Below are 23,085 nucleotides of genomic sequence, written 5' to 3'. Positions count from 1 at the left end.
CTTCCGGCTCTGAGACTGGGGGGCCTCGCGGTCCAATCAATGATGGCCGGGGATGGGCAGGCGCGGGGCATGGCGGGCCTTTTAGTCGGCGCGCCGGCGGGACGAGGCACCCAAAATGTCTCCGGGTGCCGCAGCCCAAACTTTGGAATTGGAGTGGGTGGAGGTCAGCCGGCGCAGGGCCCTGGCCAATCGCTGGCTGGGGCAAGTGTGCTCCTGTCGCTAGGGACAGTGCAGTCGTGAGGGTGGGACTACGGCACCCACATTGCCCCGCGCGGGGGGGGGGGGGGGGAAGCCCACTGCGGCTGCGCGGCGGCCAGGGTGCCGTCGGGCTGGGCGGTGGTCGGGCGGACGAGAACCCGGTTTGATTCTGGTGGAAGCAACGTGAGCCGGGCCGCGGCTACCATGTCGGCGCCGTCTGAGGAGGAGGAATACGCGCGGCTGGTGATGGAGGCGCAGCCTGAGTGGCTGCGCGCCGAGGTGAAGCGGTTGTCGCACGAACTGGCGGAGACCACACGCGAAAAGATCCAGGCGGCCGAATACGGGCTGGCGGTACTCGAGGAGAAACATCAGCTCAAGCTGCAATTCGAGGAGCTGGAGGTGGACTACGAGGCCATCCGCAGCGAAATGGAGCAGCTAAAGGAGGTGAGGAGCGCGGGCAGCCGCCGCCACGCCCTCCGGCGACTCCGCCGGGACCCGGAACCCTTACATCTACGCCGACCCCTCACCTGGGCAGGGCAGACACTCGAGCGGATCCGTCACCCTGAGCTGTGCGGACTACAGAGTCGGCAGCCTAAGGGCGCCCGGGGTTGGTATGCGGGCAGGCTGCCCTGCTTCGGACCAAAGCTACGGTGGGGCCGCGGCTCCAGCCTGCCTGCTTCTGGTGGCAGGCCTCAGGAACAGTAGGGTGGTTTTCTCTGCAGTGTTTGGCTTCACAGGTTGCGGGGGCGGGGAAGTGTGGGCATGGGGTGGATGCAGAGAAAAGCCAGTCCTGGTCCTGCGTCACCTACTTCCAGGCAGACCACTTCGTCAGTTTCGGCGCAGCCGCCTTCAGCGGTTTCCGTGTTTTCCTTGCGTGTTGTAAGGCCAGGAAAGGGCCGGGACGGGGGCTCACCTTGCGTGTGGCCCTCGTCACCGGCTACAATCCCCCAGTATCTCTCTCAGAGACAGCTTTTTGGCCATACCACGTAATGACTACTCTGGGCTGCTGTGCTTCTTCCTCCCACTTCCAGTCTTGGACGCCCTCCCTGGCACTTCCCTGCAGACTGGTGACAGGTCTGTGGGTACTTGTCCCAGAGAGAGCCTTGTGTCTCCCGTGTGGTTCTCACCCTGAGATGAGGAGGTCAGGTCCCAGGGCAGTCCTTCTGTGAAGTACTTCTCAGTGATTTAAACAGCTTCTCTCCCAGCTCTGTTGTGGGGAGTGAGGAGGGAGTTGTTGCCTTTCGGTGGAACACCCAGGTTTGGACCCACGCCCTATCCCTTGCTAATGATGTAGCTGTGGGCAGGGGCCCTAGCTTCTTCTGGAACATTGCCCACCCAAAAGGTTTGTTATGAGGATCTTATATTTGACAAGGTGGGCATGGTGTCAGATGTGTGGCCTCTCAGTTTCTCGGACAGTGTCCCTTCCCCACCTAACTATTCCCTTGTCTGGGTAGAATCTTGGTCCTTGGTCTTGGGATCTACCATAGTAGTTGCTTCCCCCATCGCCCACTTCCTGGCACCATAGCTCCCAGTGGCCTTGGGCAGGTTCAGAGCCTCCCTGCCTCACTGGGAGACCAGTTGAGCCCTCTTTTGAAGGTGGGGGTGGGGAGAATGAATGAATCTATGCCTGGTGCTTAAGTCTATGCCTGGCTGAGGAGGTGCTCAGTATTAGCATGAGTAAATAACTGAAATGGAGATGGTGGTGGGAAGGCAGGTAGCAGCTCATTGACCGGAGGTGCTGACATCTCTCAGCAGGTATTGTGGCCTCCTTTGACCCAGGCTTGGCTGGCACTGGTTCTACAAAAGGGATAACACGTGGCTTCTCTTACAAGGACCCCATTTTGGTGTGGCAGGATGTTCCCATGGTTTTACTGGGTGGGTCTTACCCTGTTTCCCTCTTACAATCCCCATTTGTGTTCATAGGCTTGGATTTGTGTTCCTGTAAGAAGGGACTAGATCAACCAGTGCAGAGGGAACTGGTCTTCATTCAAGCACTACTCAGTTGTTAGCTCTTTACTATTGTGGACACAAACATTTTGGCCAGTGCAAGAATCTTGGCTTTGTTTAGTGGGTTTATCTGGAGGGTGGGTCCCAGGGGAATGAATCTGCAGGAAGGCGTGTCAGTCTCTGCAGGTATTCTTCAGGTGCTTGCTTAGTTTGTTGTCACATTCTGACTCCTGCATGCACTGGCCACATGGCCTTGGACATGTTGTCCCACTGTCCTGAACTTGAATATCCCTCATTGTAGATGGGAAGTTCTGACAGAAGCTAGAGGAAGGTGCATTAGTTTCAGTAGATGCTGCCAGAAAGGTTGCACCAGTTCACTCACACCCATGGCAGTACAGGCCCTTGTCAACCTGTGTATTCTTGGTCAATTTCGTATGTAGAAATACTCTGTATCTAAAAAGTCAAGATTTAACTAGACAATACAGGGTGGGGTAACAGTAAGTTTACAATTGTGAGTACACGAAACAGTCTATTCTTGTATTATTTATTAGTTGTATTATTTTCCATATGAACAACTATAAACCTATTTTTGCCACACTCTGTATTTGTTAGGTCCTTTTTTTTTTCTCCTGTAGAGAAGTAAACCATCTTCATTCTTTTAAAATTTTATTTCTTGAACTAAAGTGGGTATGGTTACTAACAAATCATGCTGCAAACGGAGGGGTGGTATGTGTGCTGCCACTCAGCCTCACCCCTGTAGCTGAGCTGCTCTAGCCATAGCCTCCCTGTGCCCCACTGACTTCTGCATTTCCCATATCAGCCCTTAGGGCACCACCTTTTTATGTCCATTGTACAGATGGGGAAATTGAGGTGGAAGCAGAGAAGTTGCATTTTTCTCAAGACTGTGAGCCCAGGCAGCCTGTCCCCAAAGGGCAGGTACCTACTGAGGAGTAAAGGGTGGTTGGAGGCCTTTTTGTGTGAGGCCCAGCCTCATGTTTGCTTCAGGGCAGGAAGAGTCCTGATTTTTGCTAAAGCCTGTAGGGATTCTCCTGCTCCTCTTGATACTACCCTAGAACTTGAAGCACAGAGTGGTTGGGGGCTAGGACTCCCAGGGCCCTTTGGCGTGGGAGCTGGGGTGTACATTGTTCTGCTGTTGGCATGAAGAGGTCAGACTTGGGGTAGAAGTTGTGGTCTGGGGAATCCTGGAGGTGCTGAGGTGGCCGTGCTGTCTCCTGGTCAACTGCCAGGAGAGGCAGCTACAGGCATCCAAAGGCCCTGACTCCAGGGCCCACTGTGGCTGTACTGCTGGGCACTCCCCACTGTCCCACAGGCAGAGTGTGTGTCAGGCAGGGGGTTGTGGATTGATCTTAATGGGCTCTTTTACTTTTAAAGGTGTTGGAGACTGCTGCATCACCTGGGCTGTTTACTTCTGCCAGCCTGGGGGGTGAACAGCAGTGCACCTCAACATCTCCAGGGCATGTCTCTGGACTCAAGACTGGCATGCTGTGTCAGAGCTATTTTCATAGGAAAGTAGGACAGGAGGAAGGCCATGCCTGGAACCAGGAACCTGTATCCCAAAAGCGCCCTGCTTGGGCAGGCAAGGAGGAGCAGCATGTGGTGTCCAGGGCTGTGGTTTTTACACTGGCTCCCGGGAGGGCTTGGACCCTGACTGGGCTCTCAGCTGTGTGGCCCTGGACAAGCCGCTTGGTATGTTGGGGCCAGGGTGCAGGACACTGCAGGGGTTGGTATACCTGGAGCCCATGAGGGATGGTAGTGGCTGAGGCTCCCTGGGTCTGAGCAGCTGCCTTAGAGAGAGCCATAGACAGGTCAGCACAGGCTCCTGTTGGGCCTCCCCTATCACTTCCTGTGAAGGAGATCAGCTTCCCTTCATCAGTTTGGGGCAGCTGCCCCTGCCTCCTTAGACCTACTTTTCCACATTAGTACACTGAGTGAAAGGCCACTACACACATTGGGGGATGAAGAAAGATTTGATTTCTTAGACAGTAAGGTGAAGAGGGTAAGTGGGTTCAGGGTGGCCAGGAACCTGCAGGCTCTGACAAGTGAGGTCCTCTGGTTCCGGAGGCTCTGGGTCCTGGGCCTTGGGCCCTGGGCTCAGAGTTGTCAGGCATTTGGAGTGTGGCTTCTTGAGCCATTCCTCAGAGCAGAGGGCCCTATGTTGCTGCCCAGCTGCTGTCCTGGGCATTAAACCCAGCCATCCAACTGGGCTCTACCGTGGGAGGTAGACTGAGAGATGGGACTGCAAGGATAGGGTGGGTCTCAGAGTGGAGCAGGCAGTTCATGCTCAGGCAGGTGATGGCATTGAGGAGGATTAGACTGCAGCTTCTATTTTTAGAGTTTAATATATTTAAAATTTGTTTATTCACATTAAGAACATAAGAAAGTAAAAGTGAGCATTGTCTCTGCAGGAATTATGAAGATGATGACAAGTGGAAAACAACTATTTCTACTTGTGGCATTTTCCTTCCTTTGTATGTATGTGAGATACATATGGTACCATAAAAAATAAAAAATGTTTAGAGTATCTGTAACAGTTGCTTTTAAAAGGACACAAAGTTTGGAATTAGCCTTTGAGTTGCTGAAAAGCAGGTTTCACTCAAGTAGATAAAGACATGAAAGCTTCCATAGATTCAGAAGGTGCTGTGCACTTTCAGTCTGTTGTATTATGTGAAATAATTTTGTGGTTTGCACTTCACAGATTTTCTTTTTCAAAGGCAGTTTTTCTGCACTGTTTCCCTCATAAACAGCTTCCACCTTCTTCAGGGGAAATTTTAAGTATAACCAGAGCAGAGAGAATGGTTCACCCCTGTATTCTCCTGCCTGCTCTGGCAGCTCCCAGCTCTGGCAGCCTTCTCTTTTCCTCACTTCCTCTGTAAGTACAGAGATGTGTTGTGCTGAGAAAATAACTTTTTTTTATTTTAAAAAAGATATATTTTTAAAGATTTTATTTATTTATTTTTAGAGAGGGGAAGGGAGGGAAAGAGGGAGAGAAACATCAGTGTGTGGTTGCCTCTTGTGCGCTCCCCTACTGGGGACCTGACCCACAGCCTAGGCATAAGCCTTAGACTGGGAATCACACCAGCAACCCTTTGGTTCGAAGGGTGGCAGTCAGCCCACTGAGCCATACCAGCCAGTGCTTAAAAATTGTATTTATTTATTTATTTTTAGAGAGAAGGGAAGGGAGGGAGAAAAAGAGGGAGAGAAACATTGATATGTGAAAGAAGCAATCGATCAGCTAGCTGCCTCTCATGTGCACCCCAACCTGGGACTGGGCTACAACCCAGGCATGTGCCCTGACTGGAAATTTAACCGGCAACCTTTCACTTTGTGGAACAATGCTCAATGAACTGAGCCACCCCAGTTAGAGCAATAACTCTGTTTTATTAAAAAAAAATAACCACAGCTGAATTTTCACACCTAACAAAATTGACAGTGATTCCTTAATGCTGTTTCCTAAATAGTCATCATTTGGATTTTCTGTTTTTGGCTCATAAATGTAGCTTTCTAGTTGCTCGGCTTGCATTGGGAGCCAAGCACTATCCACTCCATGCAGAGGGCCTTGCTGCTATACAGACAGAGCTTCATGTGCCCATCTGGTGGTTGCCCATCCTGCCTCCTTGCAGAAAACCTAGAGCTGCTCTCCTAGTCCCATTTAGGGCTGGCACTCCACTCTTACTTTTTCTTAACTTTTTCTTTTATAAAAATTTGGCCAGAATGATTATCTGCAGCTGATATGTGGCCTGGCACTTTGGTTGCTGGGTCATTGTCCCCCATCCAGTCATTACACCAGCCTTTATGATACCTGCTTGTGCCTGATGGGGCTCATGGCCTACTGAGTTTGTCCTGACTGTAATACTGAGAGCTGCCCAGCTCTCTCTAAACCAGGAGGGGAGGCTCTTGTCTTTGTTTCACAGGTCAGGGTGCTGGGGCTTAATGAGTGAGGGTGACATCCCATGCTGTGTGACCCAGAGCAGTTCCCTCCCTTGACCTTGGTTTCCTTGGTTTAGGTCAGTGCATTCCTGAAGCCCTGGCAGTGGACCAGGACCTCGTTTGTAGGCACTTGTGGTTTGCTGCCCCGGGATTGCTGGGCATTTTCCTCCCTCCTTTCCCCTCATACTCCACCATGCACACACTGGGGGGTCTAGGATTTTCCACAAGCATTGTAAACTGTGATCTGGGGTGGTTAAAAGGGACACTGGCCCTGGAAGGGGGTGCACCAGGAAGGCTGTGTATGTCACCTGGTGCCGATGGCTGGGATTGCAAATGTTCTGCCCAATCCTGGGTGACAGACTCCTGCAGCAGCCTTGGAGGAAGTCTGAATCCTTACCAGCACTTACTGTGTTGTCATCATGGCCAGTGTGCCGAGGGAGAAATGGTGTTTTGGTTGGGGTTGATTTATTTCTTCTTCTGTGAAGCAGTCAGTTCTGCTGTACAGAAAGTGCACATTTTTTCCAGAGTAGATAATGTTTGAGGGAACAGTGTGAGCATAGTGAAACTTTAGCATTTGTGTGTGATTTTTGTCTCCACAATGGACCAGGTGAATGCAAAACCTGCACCCAGTGACCTACCCACCCGAATCTGGTGCAGTTTGCCATCCTACTTCAGAAGGCACACTTTCGTCACCAGAGACACCTCTCCCACTGGAAAACCACAGGACTTTGTCAAGATAACGTGCCATGTATATTGTAGCATTTATGTCTTTTTTAATTATTTGACATGTGTAATGCTGTGCTGCCTTTTTTAGTTAATTTTTAAAATTAAACTACATTAGAAAAGTTTTAGACTTACAGAAAAGTGATGCTAACAGAGAGTGCCTGTGAACCCAGCATGGTTTTCTTAAGTTTCTAACTCCTCACATTAGTGTGCCGTATTTGTTATAGTTGGTTAGCCGGTATTGATACGCCCTTATAAACTGAAGTTTATGCTTCATTTAGATTTCTTAGAATTTTTACCTGCTGTTCTTTTTCTACTCCGGGACCTCATCTATGATCTCACGTGGCATTTAGTTATCACATCTCCTGTTCTTGGTTATTACGGTCTCTAAGACTTTAGTTGTATTTAGTGATTTAGAAAGTTTTAAGGAGCACTACTTAGGTATTTTGTTTAATGTCCCTCATTTGGGATTTGTCTGATATTTTTCTCATAATTAGAATAGGGTTCTAGGCCACAAAGGTGAAGACCACAGAGGCAAAGTGCCATTCTCCTTACACCCTGTTAGGGTCAGTGACTTTTTCTGTTGGTATTGACTAAGGTGTTTGTCAGTTCCTATACTGTAAAGATGCTCTTTCCCCCTTTCAAAACTGTGAGTCTCTATGTAAGGGTCATACTTCCCTTCTTGAGGGAAGTCTACATACATTGTTTGGAATTTACATCTACATACCTTATTTGGAATTTTTCTGCATGGGAGACCTGTCTTTTCTCTCTCTCTCTCTCTCTCTCTCTCTCTCTCTCTCTCTCTCTCTCTCTCTCTTCCTCTCTCTTCATTCATCCAACCATTTATATTGGTGTGGACTTATGTTTATTTCATATTTGGGTTATGATCCAGTACTGCTTTATTTTGTTGCTCAACTTGTTACAGATTTGGTCCTTGGCAGCTTTCATTTGGCTCCTGTGCCCCATTGAGATGAGATACCTGTCATGATTTTTCCCCTCCCTTCCTTTCTTAGCTCCTCTTTACTTTACACTGCTATAATACTCTCCAGGCTCATTCTGTTTTTAAAGGTTCATTTGAGGTTAGTCTTCAGGAATTAATTTTTGTTTATATTTTTAGTCCTCACCTGAGGACATGCTTACTGATTTGAGAGAGAAAGACAGACATCAATGTGACAGAGAAATACTGATCAGTTGCCTCTCATATGTGCCCTGACCAGGGACTGGATCCTCAGCTTACGTATGTGCCCTGACCGAGGATCAAACATACAGTCTTTTGGTGTATGGCACAGTGTGGGGGTGCTCCACCCGCAGGGCCTCCCCTGGCCGCCATGGATGAGAATAAGTCTACCAAGACATGATCCGCTTGGGGAGGAACGTGGCCAGTCTCTCAAAGGAGAAGGGCCAGGAGCCTGTTCCTCAAAGGGCTTTTATTGGGTTCATTTGCACAGGAATACAGATAAAGCTCATTAATCATTGTCAGGCAGTAAGGATCAAACAATAGATAACAAAGAACTCTGAGAGCCTATTTTGAGTCAGGGTCAGATAGCTAAAGAGTTATAAAACTTTGAGGAAAAAAGTCACTTCTTGCTTGGACCCTTATCATTTAATTGAGAGCATTCTAAACAAAGCAGGTTTCACAAGATTTTACATATTCTTTCTTAGGCCTGATTGCCTGAGGAACCCACCCTTTCCAGCACAGGGCTGTACCACCCTCTGTCATTGTTTCAGGCTTAAGTCAGGCAGGGGAAGTTAGGCAACCAAGAGATTAAGAGACTTCTTGCAGACAGAAGGAGGATTCAGGCTTTGTCAAAGCCAAGTGGCGAGGGCCCATCACCCCCTTTTGCCGTAGCCCCCCAGGGTCCTTCCCTGGGGGCCTCCCATGTGATTGTGCCTGTCTTAGGTTGTTCCCCCCTTTGGGGAATCTTACCCATCATTGGCTAACCGACCAAGCATTGGGGGCCAGTTATGGATGAAGTAAAAGGAACAGAAGCAGCGCTCCTGCCAGGGAGATAAGCTTTGTCTCCTCAGTGGCTTATGGTCCCAAGGTAGCCCCCTCAGCCTTAGCCTTGGGGGAGTTTTAGCTTCTGAAACCAGGCAGGAACAGTTCCCAACAGCATAGTGCTCAGCCAACTGAGCCATCAGGCCAGGGCTTCCGGTTCATCCTCTCTGTTCCCTGCCCTAGTCTTGGAATCAGCTCCAAGGAGCCCTGAGGTATCACTACTTTTAGGCCTTCTCAGCTGGCAGAGCCTGGAGGTAGATCTGTGTTCTCCGGTCCATGTATTCATGTACATATCGATAAACATTTCTAGACATAGCCAACTATATGTATATGAAGCTGAACATGAATTCGTACTGACGTCTCCAGCTCTGATCCATCACCACATGGATTGTTCTCACCACCTCCCCTTGCTTATCTGTAATGTTCCTGCAGCAGGGGATACCTGGGTCTCCCGTAGGCCAGTTATGTGATCATTCCATTCCAGCACACATCACAGCAGTGTCAGAAGTGTTGACCTCAACACCCTTGGGGAATAATTTATCGTCTAGAGTATAATCTTGCATGCAGTTCCTTTTGCTTTGGTCTTATATGTCCTATTTCCAAGTAAGTTACTTAATCAAGCACTTTATTCCCCGTCCCCTCCCCGTCCCCTTCAGTGAGGTGGTTTTATCCATTTGTAACACAGTTAAATTGTTTCACCACATTCAGCATTTCGTCCTGGAATCCATTAACTTCCTAAGTGATTTTTTAAAATTTGCATACATTAAAGTTCAGTCTTTGGACTATGAAGTTATCTGGGTTTTGACAAATGCACTGCTATTTATCTGCCATTAAAGAATCATGCAGAATTGTTGTACTACCCTAAAAAAATCCTCTGTGCTTCACCTACCTACTCGACACCCTACCTCCATGAACCCCTGACAGCCAATGATCTTTACTTTCTCCATAGTTTTGCCTTTTGCAGATTCTCATATAATTGGAATGATAGCGTGTATCCTTTTAAGACTGCCTTCTTTCACTTAGCAATGTTCATTGAATTCATCTGTGTCATGTGATTTGATAGCTTAACTTTTTTCTAAATCACAGAATAGTATTTTATTGTCTAGATATACCATGGTTCATCTATTCAAACTGGGCATCTTGGTTGCTTCCAGTTTGGGGAATTATTAAGAAAGTTGCTATAAACGTCCATGTGTAAGGGTTTGTTAGGACATAAGTTTTCAACCTATTTGGTTAAATACCAAGGAATGTGAATACTGGATTGTTGGGTAAGAGTATGCTTAGTTTTGTAAGAAACTGCCAAACGGTCTTCCAAAGTGCTTACACCATTTTGCATTCCCATCAGCAATGAGTAAGAGTTCTGTGGCTCCACATCCTTGTCAGCATTTGGTGGTACTGTTTTGGGTTTTAGCCATTCTAATAGGTTTATAGTGGTATCTTTTTAAAAAATATATTTTATTAGTTATGCTATTACAATTGTCTCATTTTTTTCTCCCCTTTATTACCCTCCTACCTATACCCCCCTCTAGCATTCCTCCCCCTTAATTCATGTCCATGGGTCATACATATAAGTTCTTTGGCTTCTCCATTTTCCATACTATTCTTAACCTCCCCCTGTCTATTTTGTACTTGCCATTTATGCTTCTAATCCCCTGTACCTTTTCCCCCATTCTTCCCCCTCCCTGATGATAACCCTCCATGTAATCTCCATTTCTGTGATTCTGTTACTGTTCTAGTTGTTTGCTTAGTTTGTTTCTGTTTTTGTCTTTTTTTAGGTTCAGTTGTTGATAGTTGTGAGTTTGTTGTTGTTTTAGTGTTTATATTTTTTATCATCTTCTTTTTCTTAGGTAAGTCTCTTTAACATGTCATATAATAAGGGCTTGGTCATGGTGAACTCCTTTAACTTGACCTTATCTGGGAAGCACTTTATCTGCCTTTCCATTCTAAATGGTAGCTTTGCTGGATAGAGTAACCTTGGATGTAGGTCCTTGCCTTTCATGACTTTGAATATTACTTTTCTAGGCCCTTCTTGCCTACAAGGTTTCTTTTGAGAAATGGTAACTCCTTTGTAGGTAACTGTCTCCTTTTCTTTTGCTACTTTTAAGATTCTCTCCTTATCTGTGATCTTGGGTAATGTAATTATGATGTGCCTTGGTGTATGCTTCCTTGGGTTCAACTTCTTTGGGACGCTCAGCTTTGTGGACTTCCTGGAAGTCTATTTCCTTTGCCAAATTGGGGAAGTTCTTCATAATGTTTTCAACTAAGTTTTCCATTTCTTGCTTTTCCTCTTCTCCTTTGGCACCCTTATGATTAGGATGTTGGAATGTTTAAAGTCCTGGTGGTTCCTGAACATCACCTCATTTTTTGGAATTCTTGTTTCTTCATTCTGTTCTGGCTGAATGTTTATTTCTTCCTTCTGCTCCAAACCCTTGATTTGAGTCCTGGTTTCCTTCCCTTTACTGTTGGTTCTGAGTACATTTCTCTTCATTTTATTTTGCATAGCCTTCACTTTTTCCTCTATTTTGCAACCATACTATACCATTTCTGTGAGCATCCTGCTTACCAGTGTTTTGAACTCTGCATCTTATAGGTTGGCTACCTCTTTATTGCTTTGTTCTATTTGTGGAACTTTCATCTGTTCTTTCATTTGGGCCTTTTTTTTTTTTTGTCTCAGTGTGCCTGTTACATTCTTAGGAGCGGAGCCTTAGGTATTTGCCAGGGTGGGGCAAGTCACTTCTCTGCATATGTGGGGTGGGGGTCAGAGAGAGAACAGTGCATCTTGCTTGGCTCTCTGTCAGCTTTCAGTCACTTCCCCTGCTACCCACAAGCAAATTGGGCCCTTCTGGTGCTGATTACCAGGTTGGCGGGCTGGTGCACGTTTCAGGATCCTGTGGGTCTCTCCAAGGAACTCCCCTGTGAGTCTGGGAGTTTCTCCCACTGCTGCAACCCTCCCAGATTTTTACAGCCAGAGGTTTGAGGTTTTATTTCCCTGTGCTGAAAACCTAGGTTGTGTGGTGTGTCTCACTCCCCAGTTGTTTCTCTCAGTTTATCTGCATGCCAGTGTGGGACCACTCCATCCTCCAGCTGCAGCCTTGCCACGAGTCCTGTCCACTCTGGCTTCCTGTCTCCGAATCTCCTACCAGCCTGAATGAATGTATGTCTTCTTTAATCTTTGGTTGTCATACTTCCGTATAGTTTGATTTTCTGGCAGTTCTGGTTATTCTTTGTTTTTAAATTTGTTGTCCTTCTTTTGGTTGTGCAAGGAGGCAAAGTGTCACTATCTTGTTTTAATTTGTGTTTCCCTTATAACATGTGATATTGGGCATCTTTTTATGTGTTTACTTGCTGTCTGCATATCTTTGGTGAGGTGTCTGTTTTGATCTTCTGATAATTTTAAAATTGAGTTGTTTGTTTTCTTATTGTTGAGTTCTTATCTATTTTGGATACAAGTTTTACTTTGCAAATGTTTTCTTGGCTTGTCTTTTCATTCTCTTAACAGTGCCTTTCAGAGAGCAGAATTTTTCATTTTAATACCATTGTGCATATCATGGTTTTGGTTTTAAGATTTTCATCACCAAACTCAAGGTCACAGATAGTTTTCCTATGTTTTTATTTAGAAGTATTATAATTTTGCATTTCACATTTAGGTCTATATTTCGTTTTGAGTAGTTTTTGTTAAAGGTTTAAGGTCTGTCCAGATTCACTTTTTTGCTTCCAAATATCTAATACCATTTATTGTAGAGGGTATACTTTTTCTATGAAATTACTTTTGCTTCTTTGTCAGTAATCAGTTGGCTTTATGTGTGTGGGTCTGCTCCTGGCCCTTGACCCCACTTTGTATCCTATTGATCTGTGCGATTGTCCTCTTGCCAGTACCCTGCTGTATTGATTGTATATTGTTGATTTTGTATCTTTTTCTTGTGTCATTGACGAATCTTTCTCATCAGCCTTGTGGTTTTTACTGTGTGACTGCACACCTGCCTTGGGTCTGTGGCCCAAAACTTCAGGGTTGGTCCTAGTTACTGTCAATTGATAATGCCCACCCCTTTTTAAATCTTACCAAAAAAATAGTAGAATGCACATGGCTAAAAAGAAAAATCACAAGTAGAGTTGGTCAGATTCTCAACAGAGAAAAAGTGTGAGGCTTCTCTTCTCCATGTCTGTTAAGGTGGTCCATGGGACCTTCCATTTTGGCTTAGCTCAGTCAGTGTTGACTACTTCTGGTGAGCTACTAGCAAGCCACTTAGCTTACTACCTTGTGCATTTGACTCTGGCAGCAGTTAAGGGAGGGATGTGGTGGCAGCTACTGGTGAGACCTGAGATTGAGTCCTGCTTGGAGGTTCATTGGCTGCTTGCCCCACGGGTAGGGGCTGGCTGCTAGGTCCCTCCAAAAGCATGACCAAGGCCCCCTGTTTGGGTTGCAGTTGCCTCTGCTGTCATTTCAGGTGCCCACAATGCTCCAGGAGCACCTTTCTGGGTCTGGCCCCTTCTTTAGTACTAGATACCAGCCAAGCCTGTACCCATTCCTGCTCCTCCTCTTTCCTGGCTTCAGGCCAGCTCTGCATGAACCCACTATCAGATTTATACAGGTGGTGCACACCACTTTCCCCCCATGCTGTTTTGGCATCAGTGTCTCACCTCCACTGTGGCATGCCCTACCATGCTAGCTAAAGTCTGGAATGCCACCATGTTTTCAGGATCCAGATGGTGTAGCAAGGCACAGAGAGGGACCATACCTGGGCCAAACATGTAGAGTGGTGGGTCAGGTCCTGACATCAAACTTTCCTTGTCTGTGATTTGCATGATGGCTACTGCAAAGTTGATGCTGTTGCGATTGGGCTGCTAAATTGCCCTAGCCAGTCTCCATGGATGGTGTCCAGGATGAGGCAGGAGTGGTGGGCCCTGGGCCCTCATGCCCATGCTATAATGGAGTGGACCATGTGTGAACGTATGGATGTGTCACAGGTGGCGCAGGAGGGATCCTGCAGGCCTAACCCCCCCCCCCCCTCCCCCCAGCAACTTCCATGTGTTTGGGGCAGATGGTTAAGGCTGGGAGACTAGACATTTGGGTTTAGTTCAGGATCCTGGCTATCATTCCCTGAGCCTCAGTTTTTTGCCTCTTTTCACAGTCAGCACAGTCAGCACAGTCAGCACAGCTCTTTTCATTTTCACAAATGAAAATCCTCATTTTCTCAGGGTGTGGGAGCCCTTTATGGCAGGTGATACTTAATCAGTTCCTCAGAGCACCTGAGACTGACACTGCCAGGGTGACTGTGACAGAGTGCCAAATGTGGGACACACTCAGTCCCTGAGACCCTTTCTCCTTGGCTGCAGCTGCTGAGAGGTGCATCTACCTTATAGAGCCTCTTGAGGCTCATGATCATCTAATGATCATTGCAGCCCCACCTGCCTTCCCCACAGGCTCCAATTGTCATCCTGAGGCCAGAGAGCCCTGCCTGAGTCCTTCAAGGACGTGACCTGAGTTAAGAGTCTTTGGGGACTTGTTAATCTTGAAGTTTGCTGGTTGTCCCTTCCTAAAATGAACTAATAACTTGAGGAAATGTGCTGAGACTAGAGATTAAGTGAGAAAACCCGGCCACTCCAACTTGGCTGCTCTCCTGGTGTTCCCCGCCCCACACAACCCCAGCTACTTTGCCCTAGACATCCTCTGAGGCCTGGGACAAACAGGAGCTGGACAGCTGCTCCTCCTGCCCTGACTGCACACTGTTGAGTACAGGTTTATGTCAGGCAGCCAGCTGCTGTGGAAGATGGTGACTTGTCCCCAGGCTCCAGGATTGTCCTCTGTGTCCCTGGGTGGAAGAGCCAGGATCTGTGGAGACTGCCACCAGCCATGGAGCTCAGCTGGCTAGAAACCTGTCTGTTGACACTGAGGCAATTAGGGTGTAATCTTTTCTAAATAGCACCCAATTCTAGCTAAATCCCTCCTGCCCAACAGTGGATGCCAATTTTCTAAAAGCAGCTTAGTGTTTGGACACTGCCCAGGGCAGCTGGGGTGAGCAGTAGGCAATGGGACAGATGTGGGCATATGGGACAGACATGGTGGGGGTGGTAACAACCACCACAGCCCATTTTTTGACTCTCACAGCCAGTGTGTAGGTGCTCTGAGGGAAAACTTAAGTCTGGAAGCTATACCGTGGGAAGGGTGGGCTAGTGGAGAGGACAGATATTACACATGTGACCCTTTAGCGACTGGGATGGGTGTGGGCCTTTGGCACACTGGTCTGATGGATGAGGGCTGTTAGGTAGGATGTGTGCAGTTGTGCCCACAGCCTCTGTCCTGCCACACCTGCCTCCCATTTTCAGGAGGAGTTTGCCCACTTCTGCAGGGACCTGATCAGCTTCCCGGGTTCCTTCTTGCCCTCCTGCCATATGAGGCTGTCGAGACTTGTTGGGGTCCAGCTCCACCCCTGACCCACTCTTTCTCTAGCACACTCCACCCTTCCCAGGATCTCCTCAGCTCTGGGAAGAAGAAATGTGGTTTTTGGAATGAGAAGTCCTATGGTGCCAATCAGGCAAATTTATCTGACATTGCTGAGCCTTGGCTTGCTCACTTGTGAAATGTAAGTGATGAAAGTTTCTACTTTACTGGGCTGTTGTGAAGATCCAGTGAGACTGTTACCAAACAAAAAGGGGGTTTATCTGCTTGCTGCCACAAAAGCCAAACTCATGAGGCAGGTGCTGGTGCTCAGCTGCACTACTTGGGAGAATGGTGAACTGTGTCTCAAAGATCATCTCCTTAGCAAGACCAAAACAAAAGGCAGTGTCCAGAGTTCCTATTCCAATTTAAAATACAGTCCTTTGGAGCCTGCAGGCATCTGCTAACTGGTCATCCCTGTAGCTTAGCTTGTTCCCAGCTGCTCTCTGTTTTAGGCTTCCTCCTGGAGTCCATGGGCCATGTGGCTGCTAGGGATGCCAGGTCGTGTACTCCTGGACAAGAGAGCGCACAAATGCACTGGCCCTGAATCACTAGGTGGGCGAGAGAGTAATAGACGCTTCTTCCTAAAGGCCGTGGGCTGCGTAGCCCGTGGAGAATACAGGTGAGTACACTGTGTGAGTCCAGGTCATGAGCAAGAGCAGGAGAACATTCCTTTGTTCCCCTGGACTTACATTAGCTTGGGTATGGGACTAATCAACTTCCCAAACTTTCGTGCACTCTGGGTTCATCCACCTCCCAACCAATCCCTTCTTTCCCCAGGCTAGATTGACAGGCATCTTTGGTCCAGAACCTACCCCACGGCTGCCATCCTGGCTCAGTTAGGGGCAGACTCAGGGCTTTAACTGACCCTTCACTGATAATAATCACACCTACCTCAGTAGCCAGGCTTTTCTAGGATGCCTCTAAACATGCCCAGGTGCTTGTGGCCATGCCCACCACCACCTGAAGGAAAGAGTAGATCTGAGAGGGTCCTTCTTGGAGCTTCTCACCGGGTAGGATTGGATGGGAAGAGCAGGCTGAGGGTGGTAAGCTGAGGTCTCTCCTGGAGTGGTTATGGGGGGTCCTTTGGATAAGTTGGCAAGTCTATGAGAACCTGGCTCTGGTTTTTCGGCTGACTTGGGTTCCAGTGGAAGCACCTGTAAAGCCAGTGTGATACTGCATTTTCTGCAGTTCAGGATCACCTGGTAAGCTTTCAGGATTCCTGGTAAGCTTTCAGGAATTCCAAAGCCTCCCCCACCCCCCACTACCTATGCCCAGATGGATCAAATCAGTCCCAGGGTCAGCCACGGGCAGGATGAAGGAGTTGTGAGTGTTCGAGCTTCTGGAAGGAGCCCAGGGGAAAAATGAATTTGGGAGCCCTATCCTATCCTGTCTGTGCAGCTTACCTTGGGATCTGAAGATTCCCTGCCCGTGTGGTGGAGTGTCACTCTGCATTTGTCTGCCCATCGGGGGCCTAGAAATGCCCCCAGCCCTTGTCTATGTGCTGTTGGGAAGTCCTGCCTCTGTATCTGCATCACCTGGCTAGGTCAGGGTCACCAGCTGCCCTGAGCTGGTCCTGGAGAAGGGTTCTTCCTGGAGGTGTGTATGAGCAGATGGTAGACCCAGCTAGAGAGGAGAGGCTGGGGGCCTTTCTGCCTCTGAGTCACTGGGAATGTGTCCCCTGCTGGCTAGGAGGAACAGTAAAGAGGAGACATCTGCAGTGCCTCTCCCCCAGAACCTGCATACCCCCAGCCTCCCCAGCAGACCTGGAAACACACCTGTTGTTTCCATTGTCCACTTGTGGTGTGGGCCTGTCAACCCCCTGCAGTGTCCCTACATCCTCCCTTGTCCTTCATTTTGTCCACAGGTATTTATTGAGCTCCTGTCACTTGCCAGGTATGGGCTTACAGCTCCAACAGGCAACCCACTGAGGGGGCACAGACTCAGTGCCAGACATGGGGTGCCCCAGTACACAGTACCAGTATACTGGTACACAGGTGTACCAGTGCTTGTGCTCCTCCCTGTGTGAGAAGCTACTCTGGCCCACACTATGTATCTGGGTGTTGGGCTTTGCCGCTCTCAGGCCCCACTCAATAAGGGTCATCCTAATGAGCCTTCCAGTTCTCTCTCCCCCTGGGGATCGGGCCTCGATATGGCAATTGGTCTCTGTTCTAGTCTTCTGTGTTGAGGGCTGCTCCCAGGTGACTTGTGTGTCTGGCTTTTCTGAGAGGCAACAGAGTTGCACATGTTGGTGCTTAGTTTTCTTTGAGCACTGTGTCTGAGTCACCAGTGCCTCCCTTTGGTGGACGTCAGGGTTTCCAGTGTCTGACTCTCAGGATCACAGTAACAACACCCATGTGTGAGGCTCTGTGTGGGCCTGAACTTTCACCTTTTTTGGCAATTCCAATGAGGTGAGCCCATCTCCTCTTGTCCAGAATGGAGACACAGACAGCCACCCTGGTTCTCTGGGAAAAAAAGGCCAGCCTCTTCTTGTGCTCTGCCCCTTCAGTTACCCAGAACCTGGGGGTGGCAGGGCTGAATGCCAGGAGGGAGAAAATCCCCATAAATCTGTGTGAAGTAGGTCTGGCTTTAGCCAGACCTGAGTATTAACAGGCACTGTCCCAGTAAGCCAGATTGCAGACCCCAGACCCCAAGACTGGGAAGGGCCAACTGGCAGGTATGCCTGCACCTGGGAACAGATATTTCTGAATCCCTGGGTAATTCTGAGGCTCAGACAGCTTAGCAGTGGGGCTTTCAACAAAGTCTTCCGCCTCTTTCCTGTCTTTTCTGGTGGGTCCACTGGGAAACGATATGGATTTGTTTGTTCTCAGAGTTCAGTTTCTCACCTGTGAAAGGAGATCCCTCCCAAGAGAGAAGTTAATGTGCTCACCTAGAACTGTGAAGTGCATAGGCCTGGGTTATTGCCTGCCCTCTCAGGCCTCTCCCAGCTGTTCATCTTCTCGCTAGATCCCTTAGAGCTGGTAGGGTACAGAGGGCCTGGTGGGGGCTTGGGAGCAGAGAGCAGAGCTGGTCCAGCTGAGCAGGGCTGCTGGCTGGGCCTTGGAGCTGCTTTGCTTCTGGGTGCTGCAGGGTTTCCCATGGGGCCTTCTTTAGGACAGCTATCCTGAGTGTTTCCTCATTGATTGGGGGCTCCAACCCTTCTCATGCCCCTCTCCTCCAACCTGTTTGTGCAGGTGCCTTGTAGGGGTGTAACTTGTTTCTCCCCCGTTGCCAGCAAAGCTGTGTTCCTGTGTGGGTGATGGGAAGCATATGGACCACAGTGGACCTACAGTTTGTTTCTTGTCCTGCTTCCTGCTGACTGGACTTTGCATTCTTGTGTGTGTGTGTGTGTGTGTGTGTGTGTCCTCACCTGAGGACATGCTTTATAGAGAGGAGAAGGGAGGGGGAAAGAGGGAAAGAAACATCTATTGTTTGCTTCCCTCACATACCCCAACCAGGGGCCAAATGCACAACCAGGCATGTGCCCTGACCAGGAATTGAACCCGTGACCTTTTGTGTTGTGGGATGACACTCCAACCAACTGAGCCACACTGGCCAGGGAAGGACCTTGTGTTCTTGTATTGCATATTTGCTGAAGTGCATTTATGGGAAGTTTATCTTTCATCTTGTTTCTGATGCCTCATCTGTCTCATCAGTAAGGAGTGATTGGGTTTCCTGGGGTATATTCAGGCTAGAGGTACATTGGTTTGGGTTTCATTGATCTTTTAGCTATAATTACATGCAGGGAAATGCACAGACTTAAATTGCATGTGCACACCATTTCTGGTCACACTTGCTGTTCTGCTGCCTGTTTTTATCTCACAGCCAGTCCCAGAGTGTCTTGTCTCCTGGCGTTGTGCATTTGGATAGCAGTTCAGATATTATGTCATTTTTAATGGTTTGCTTCTATTTCAATATTTAGTTTTAGAAAGCATTTTATTTATTTACTTTTTTATTGAGATATAATTTACTGTTTATTTTTAAACCCTATTTTTAATAGTTTTGAAGATTGTCGTATTGTACTCCTTTTTTATTAAAATGAGTTTTTTTTTTGTATTATAAGATAAATACAGAAAGTATACAGATCATAATGTACAGCTTGATGGCCCCACATAGCCCCACAGATGGAACAGTGGCATGTTGTCAGCTTCCCAGTGACTGGTCCCTGTCTTTGTCCAGGGTTAATGGTTCTGGCTCTGAATTTTCCTATTTTTGATTTACTGTAGGCAGTCCCACGGCATGGGTTTTGTGTGTTTACTCACCTTATTGTGTCATGAGATGCTGTTGCCTGAATTTGCAGATTGTTGGCATTTGTTGCTGGTAGGGTTCTTGTATAGACTTACTATGCTTTCTTATCTAAGGTTTGGGTTGCTGGACTCTGCCACTGTAAGCATGTGTGTGGATGGCACCCGGGTGGGGCTGTCAGGTGAATGGAGGATAGGTAGTTTCCAGGGTAGTTGCATTAGCAGTGTGGGTACTCCTGGCTCTCACCCTCCTCCCCACCCAAACCAATACTTTCTGTGTTAAATTCCAGCCTTTCTGATATTGTCTTAGTTGCCATCCTGGTTCTAATTTGCATTTCCCTACTTGGAGACTCTTGTGAAGGGACTGTTCAGGACCTTGGCTAGTTTTTCTATGGGGTGTCTTCCTTTTCCTTACTGACATGTCAGACTTCTTTGTTTACTCTGAGTATAGCTCCTCTCCCCACCCCCCCTTGCCAGTATTTCTGACACTAGTGCAGTGGAAGGAGCTGGGGTGAGGGGTCTAGATGGCCCAGAGTTCCACATGTGCCTCTACCTGAAATAGCTGATGCCTTGGCCTTTTGGAGCATTAGCTTCTTTGTCCATAAAATGGGAATGTCAGTTTTCCAGACAACTTTGAGATAGGCATTAAGTGAAATAATATAATTACAGATAATGGCAAAAGTGGTAGCCATTATTATTACTAATACTAATTTTTTTTTAAATGGGAGGAGACCTCACACCCACTGGGATGGCTAAAATCAAAAGATAGACAATAACAAATGTTGATAAGGAAGTGAAGAAATCAAAACTCACACTTTGCTGGTGGAATGAAAAATGGCATGCCTGCTTTGGCAAATAGTCTGTTGGTTCTTCAAAGTGTTAAACATAGAGTTGCCACGTAAGAACCAGGTATTTACTCCTGTGTATATGTCCAAGAGAACTGAAAACATGTGTCCACACAAAAATGTACATATGTAAGTGTTCACAGCAGCATTATTCATAACAGCCCCAAAGTGGAAATTGCTATGTACATTTAACAGATGGATGGAAAATGTGGTCCATTCATACAATGGGGTAGTGTTTGGTAATAAGAGAAGCAAAGTGCTAGTGTCACTGGTGAAGGGGTTCTTGCTCCCCTACAACTCAATTTTTAAGTTGAATGGGTACCACTGGTTTTGTGTTTCTGGGGCACATGAATGATTCTCAAGGTGGATTGTTGCTTCTGTTTGCTGAAGTGTGACCTGAGGTTTTGTGTGCATGGACACGGTGGATGTTCAAGAGCCCCACTTTGAAAGGAGGATTTGTGGACCTCCTGAAGGAGTTCTGGCATGTCGATTGAGCCGGAACTACCGTCCTCCCTCCCTTTCCTCTGATTGAGCCGGAACTACCGTCCTCCCTCCCTTTCCTCTGATTGAGCCGGAACTACCGTCCTCCCTCCCTTTCCTCTGTTTTGTCTCCTCCTGTGAGTGGATGTGGCAGTAGACAGAAGCTCTGGTTCTACCATCCTTGGTTTGGTGACCTGTACTTTGCACAGGTTGAGAAAATATACTAACTTAGTTGCTTTAGCTTTTTTCTTTAGTGTTTGGGGTTTTGTTATGTCAATTCCCCTTTGTGAGACTTGTTACTTTGTTCAGTTTCTGTATTTCTTTATCTTTAATGTGTATTTTTAGTGCAACCCCTCCCTGAGCACAGTACCACCTCGGCAGTGATTCTCACTTTCTGATGTGCAGTGTTTCTATCCTTTGTTTATTCGACTTCCTGTTGTTTTGTTCTGCATACCATGTCTCTGATACAGACATTGAAGCGATCAATTTCCATGTGTTTGGGTGCATGCTAATATATTTTTTAGTAGCTTTTTTTTTTAAAGGACAGTTTTAGATGTACAGAAAACTTTTAAATATATATTTTTATTTTCTAATATGCGTGGATTTTCTTCCCTTTTTATAGTATTGTGATGTTATTCCATTCTATCATGATATCATTTCCTTAGGGAAAATCTCTGTCTGGAAAAGAAGCCTGTGCCCTTCATCCTGCTGTTAATCTTCTCTGTGTTGTGTTGATGCTAATTCTGATTTATTTGTGTATTGCTAAATGATTGCAATTGTTAAATGCCAAATCTCTAGTTGACACATTCTTGAATGTGTGCGATTACTAAGTATTTTCTACTAAGCTGTTTGGGCCAGTGAATTCAGTGGTAATAGGTTTAATCAAAGACTTGAATCTCTTAATGGTATAAAATCTTTACTTCATAGTAATGTCGTTGACCTTGTATCTGTATCTACTTCACAGGTGTGATCCCCTTCTTGAGTGTGATGAGTCTTTTGTGGAAATGGGGTTTTGCAGGGCTGACAGGCTCTTGTAGAGGGAGTTGGCCACACAGAAATGTCCGAGTGTGGCCATGTGACAGGTAACCCCCACCATACTATGTGTTCTTTCCAGCCCTCAGAGTTGCCAGATCTGCCTGTGCCTTTAGTGAATGGTGAAGCCCTGTGGCTTGGGGAGAATCCCTCAGTCCCTCAGCATCTGTTGAGCACAGACTGTCAGGCCAGCAAGGGGCTTGAGTTGCTTTTTCCTCTTCCTTGCCTAGTTCCATGCTCTTCCCTCCCTCAGGATAGAAGCAGTGAATTACAGCTTCAGCTAGTTAGGTGGGGCTGGCAGCAGGTCCATTGGGTATAAGTGTGCCAGCAGATGGTGACTACATGGAGTGAGCCCTCCCTCCCTCCCACCAGCTGCCAGATGGCCTAGCATTGCCTAGGCCACTGTCCTGCCCAAGGTAGTGCACACTTGCTCTTGAGAATCTGCTCCTGAGGGCAAGGATCTGGTAGGGATACCACTTTGAACTGGCAGAGCAGTACTGGACACTTCAGGGCCTCCTCACTCTGGTTGGGGGATAGAGAGGCTGTGGTGCTGATAGTGATTGATCAGTAGTCAAGACTGTTGGTAAGTCAAGGTGGCAGTGATTCTGTTCATTTGGTAGGTCCCCAGGATTCCAGGCTTTGGCCTAGTAAATAATACCCTGGAATATAATAATTGGTCTTATATATAAATAAAAAATTGAATTAAAAAATTGAAATGAAAGATTTTTTTTTCCTGAAAGTTTGGGCCAAAAACATGGGTGTGCATTATACACAGGAGCACATTATACACCACAAAGTATGGTATTTGTAGGCCTAGAGTCGTTGTGTCAGACTAAGTGTTAGCTCTGTGAGCTGGGACTGGTGACTGATGCTCATTGCAGAGATGCCCCAAAGCCATTCTCTTGAGCAAGGCCACTGAAGAGCAGACACACCACTCCATGGGGACCAAAGGGTCTGGCCTGCATAGGTTCAGGGACAGAACTCACAGGGTTGCTCTTCAAGCCCTGGCATACTTCATAACTAGGCCAGACATGGCTTGTTTCACCTGTGCACCTGGGTCCATATAGCTGCCTCAGCACTGGGCATTCTACACACACACACCCAGTGTATAGCCAGGCACACTGAGTGGGAGGAACCTGCCTGGCTCATGGTCAGGATGGGTTCCTGGCAGTAGGTGCCATTGTGTTTCATACCTGCTCTTCTGCCTGCTGGGTGCTGGGGTCTGCCACAACC

The 23,085-nt window shown here is 47.5% G+C and overlaps 1 protein-coding gene across 4 annotated transcripts in view; it reads left to right on the top strand.

Annotated features, from left to right (window-relative positions):
* The first annotated feature begins 297 nt into the window (after nt 1-297).
* The window catches only part of LOC123822769 (inositol-pentakisphosphate 2-kinase), a 109,920-nt gene continuing 87,132 nt past the window's right edge, over nt 298-23,085 (top strand). For all 4 annotated transcript variants that reach the window (XM_045844920.1, XM_045844919.1, XM_045844918.1 and 1 more), the window contains exon 1: nt 298-642. In XM_045844920.1, coding sequence (XP_045700876.1) covers nt 403-642 — 240 coding nt within the window. In that variant the 5' untranslated portion in view covers nt 298-402. The remainder of the gene's footprint in view (nt 643-23,085) is intronic.

The sequence above is a fragment of the Phyllostomus hastatus genome, unplaced genomic scaffold (assembly GCF_019186645.2).
Source record: "Phyllostomus hastatus isolate PE091 unplaced genomic scaffold, TTU_PhHast_1.1 phas_contig_41, whole genome shotgun sequence".
Lineage (NCBI taxonomy): Eukaryota > Metazoa > Chordata > Mammalia > Chiroptera > Phyllostomidae > Phyllostomus > Phyllostomus hastatus.
This window is presented reverse-complemented; position numbering and strand designations above follow the sequence as displayed.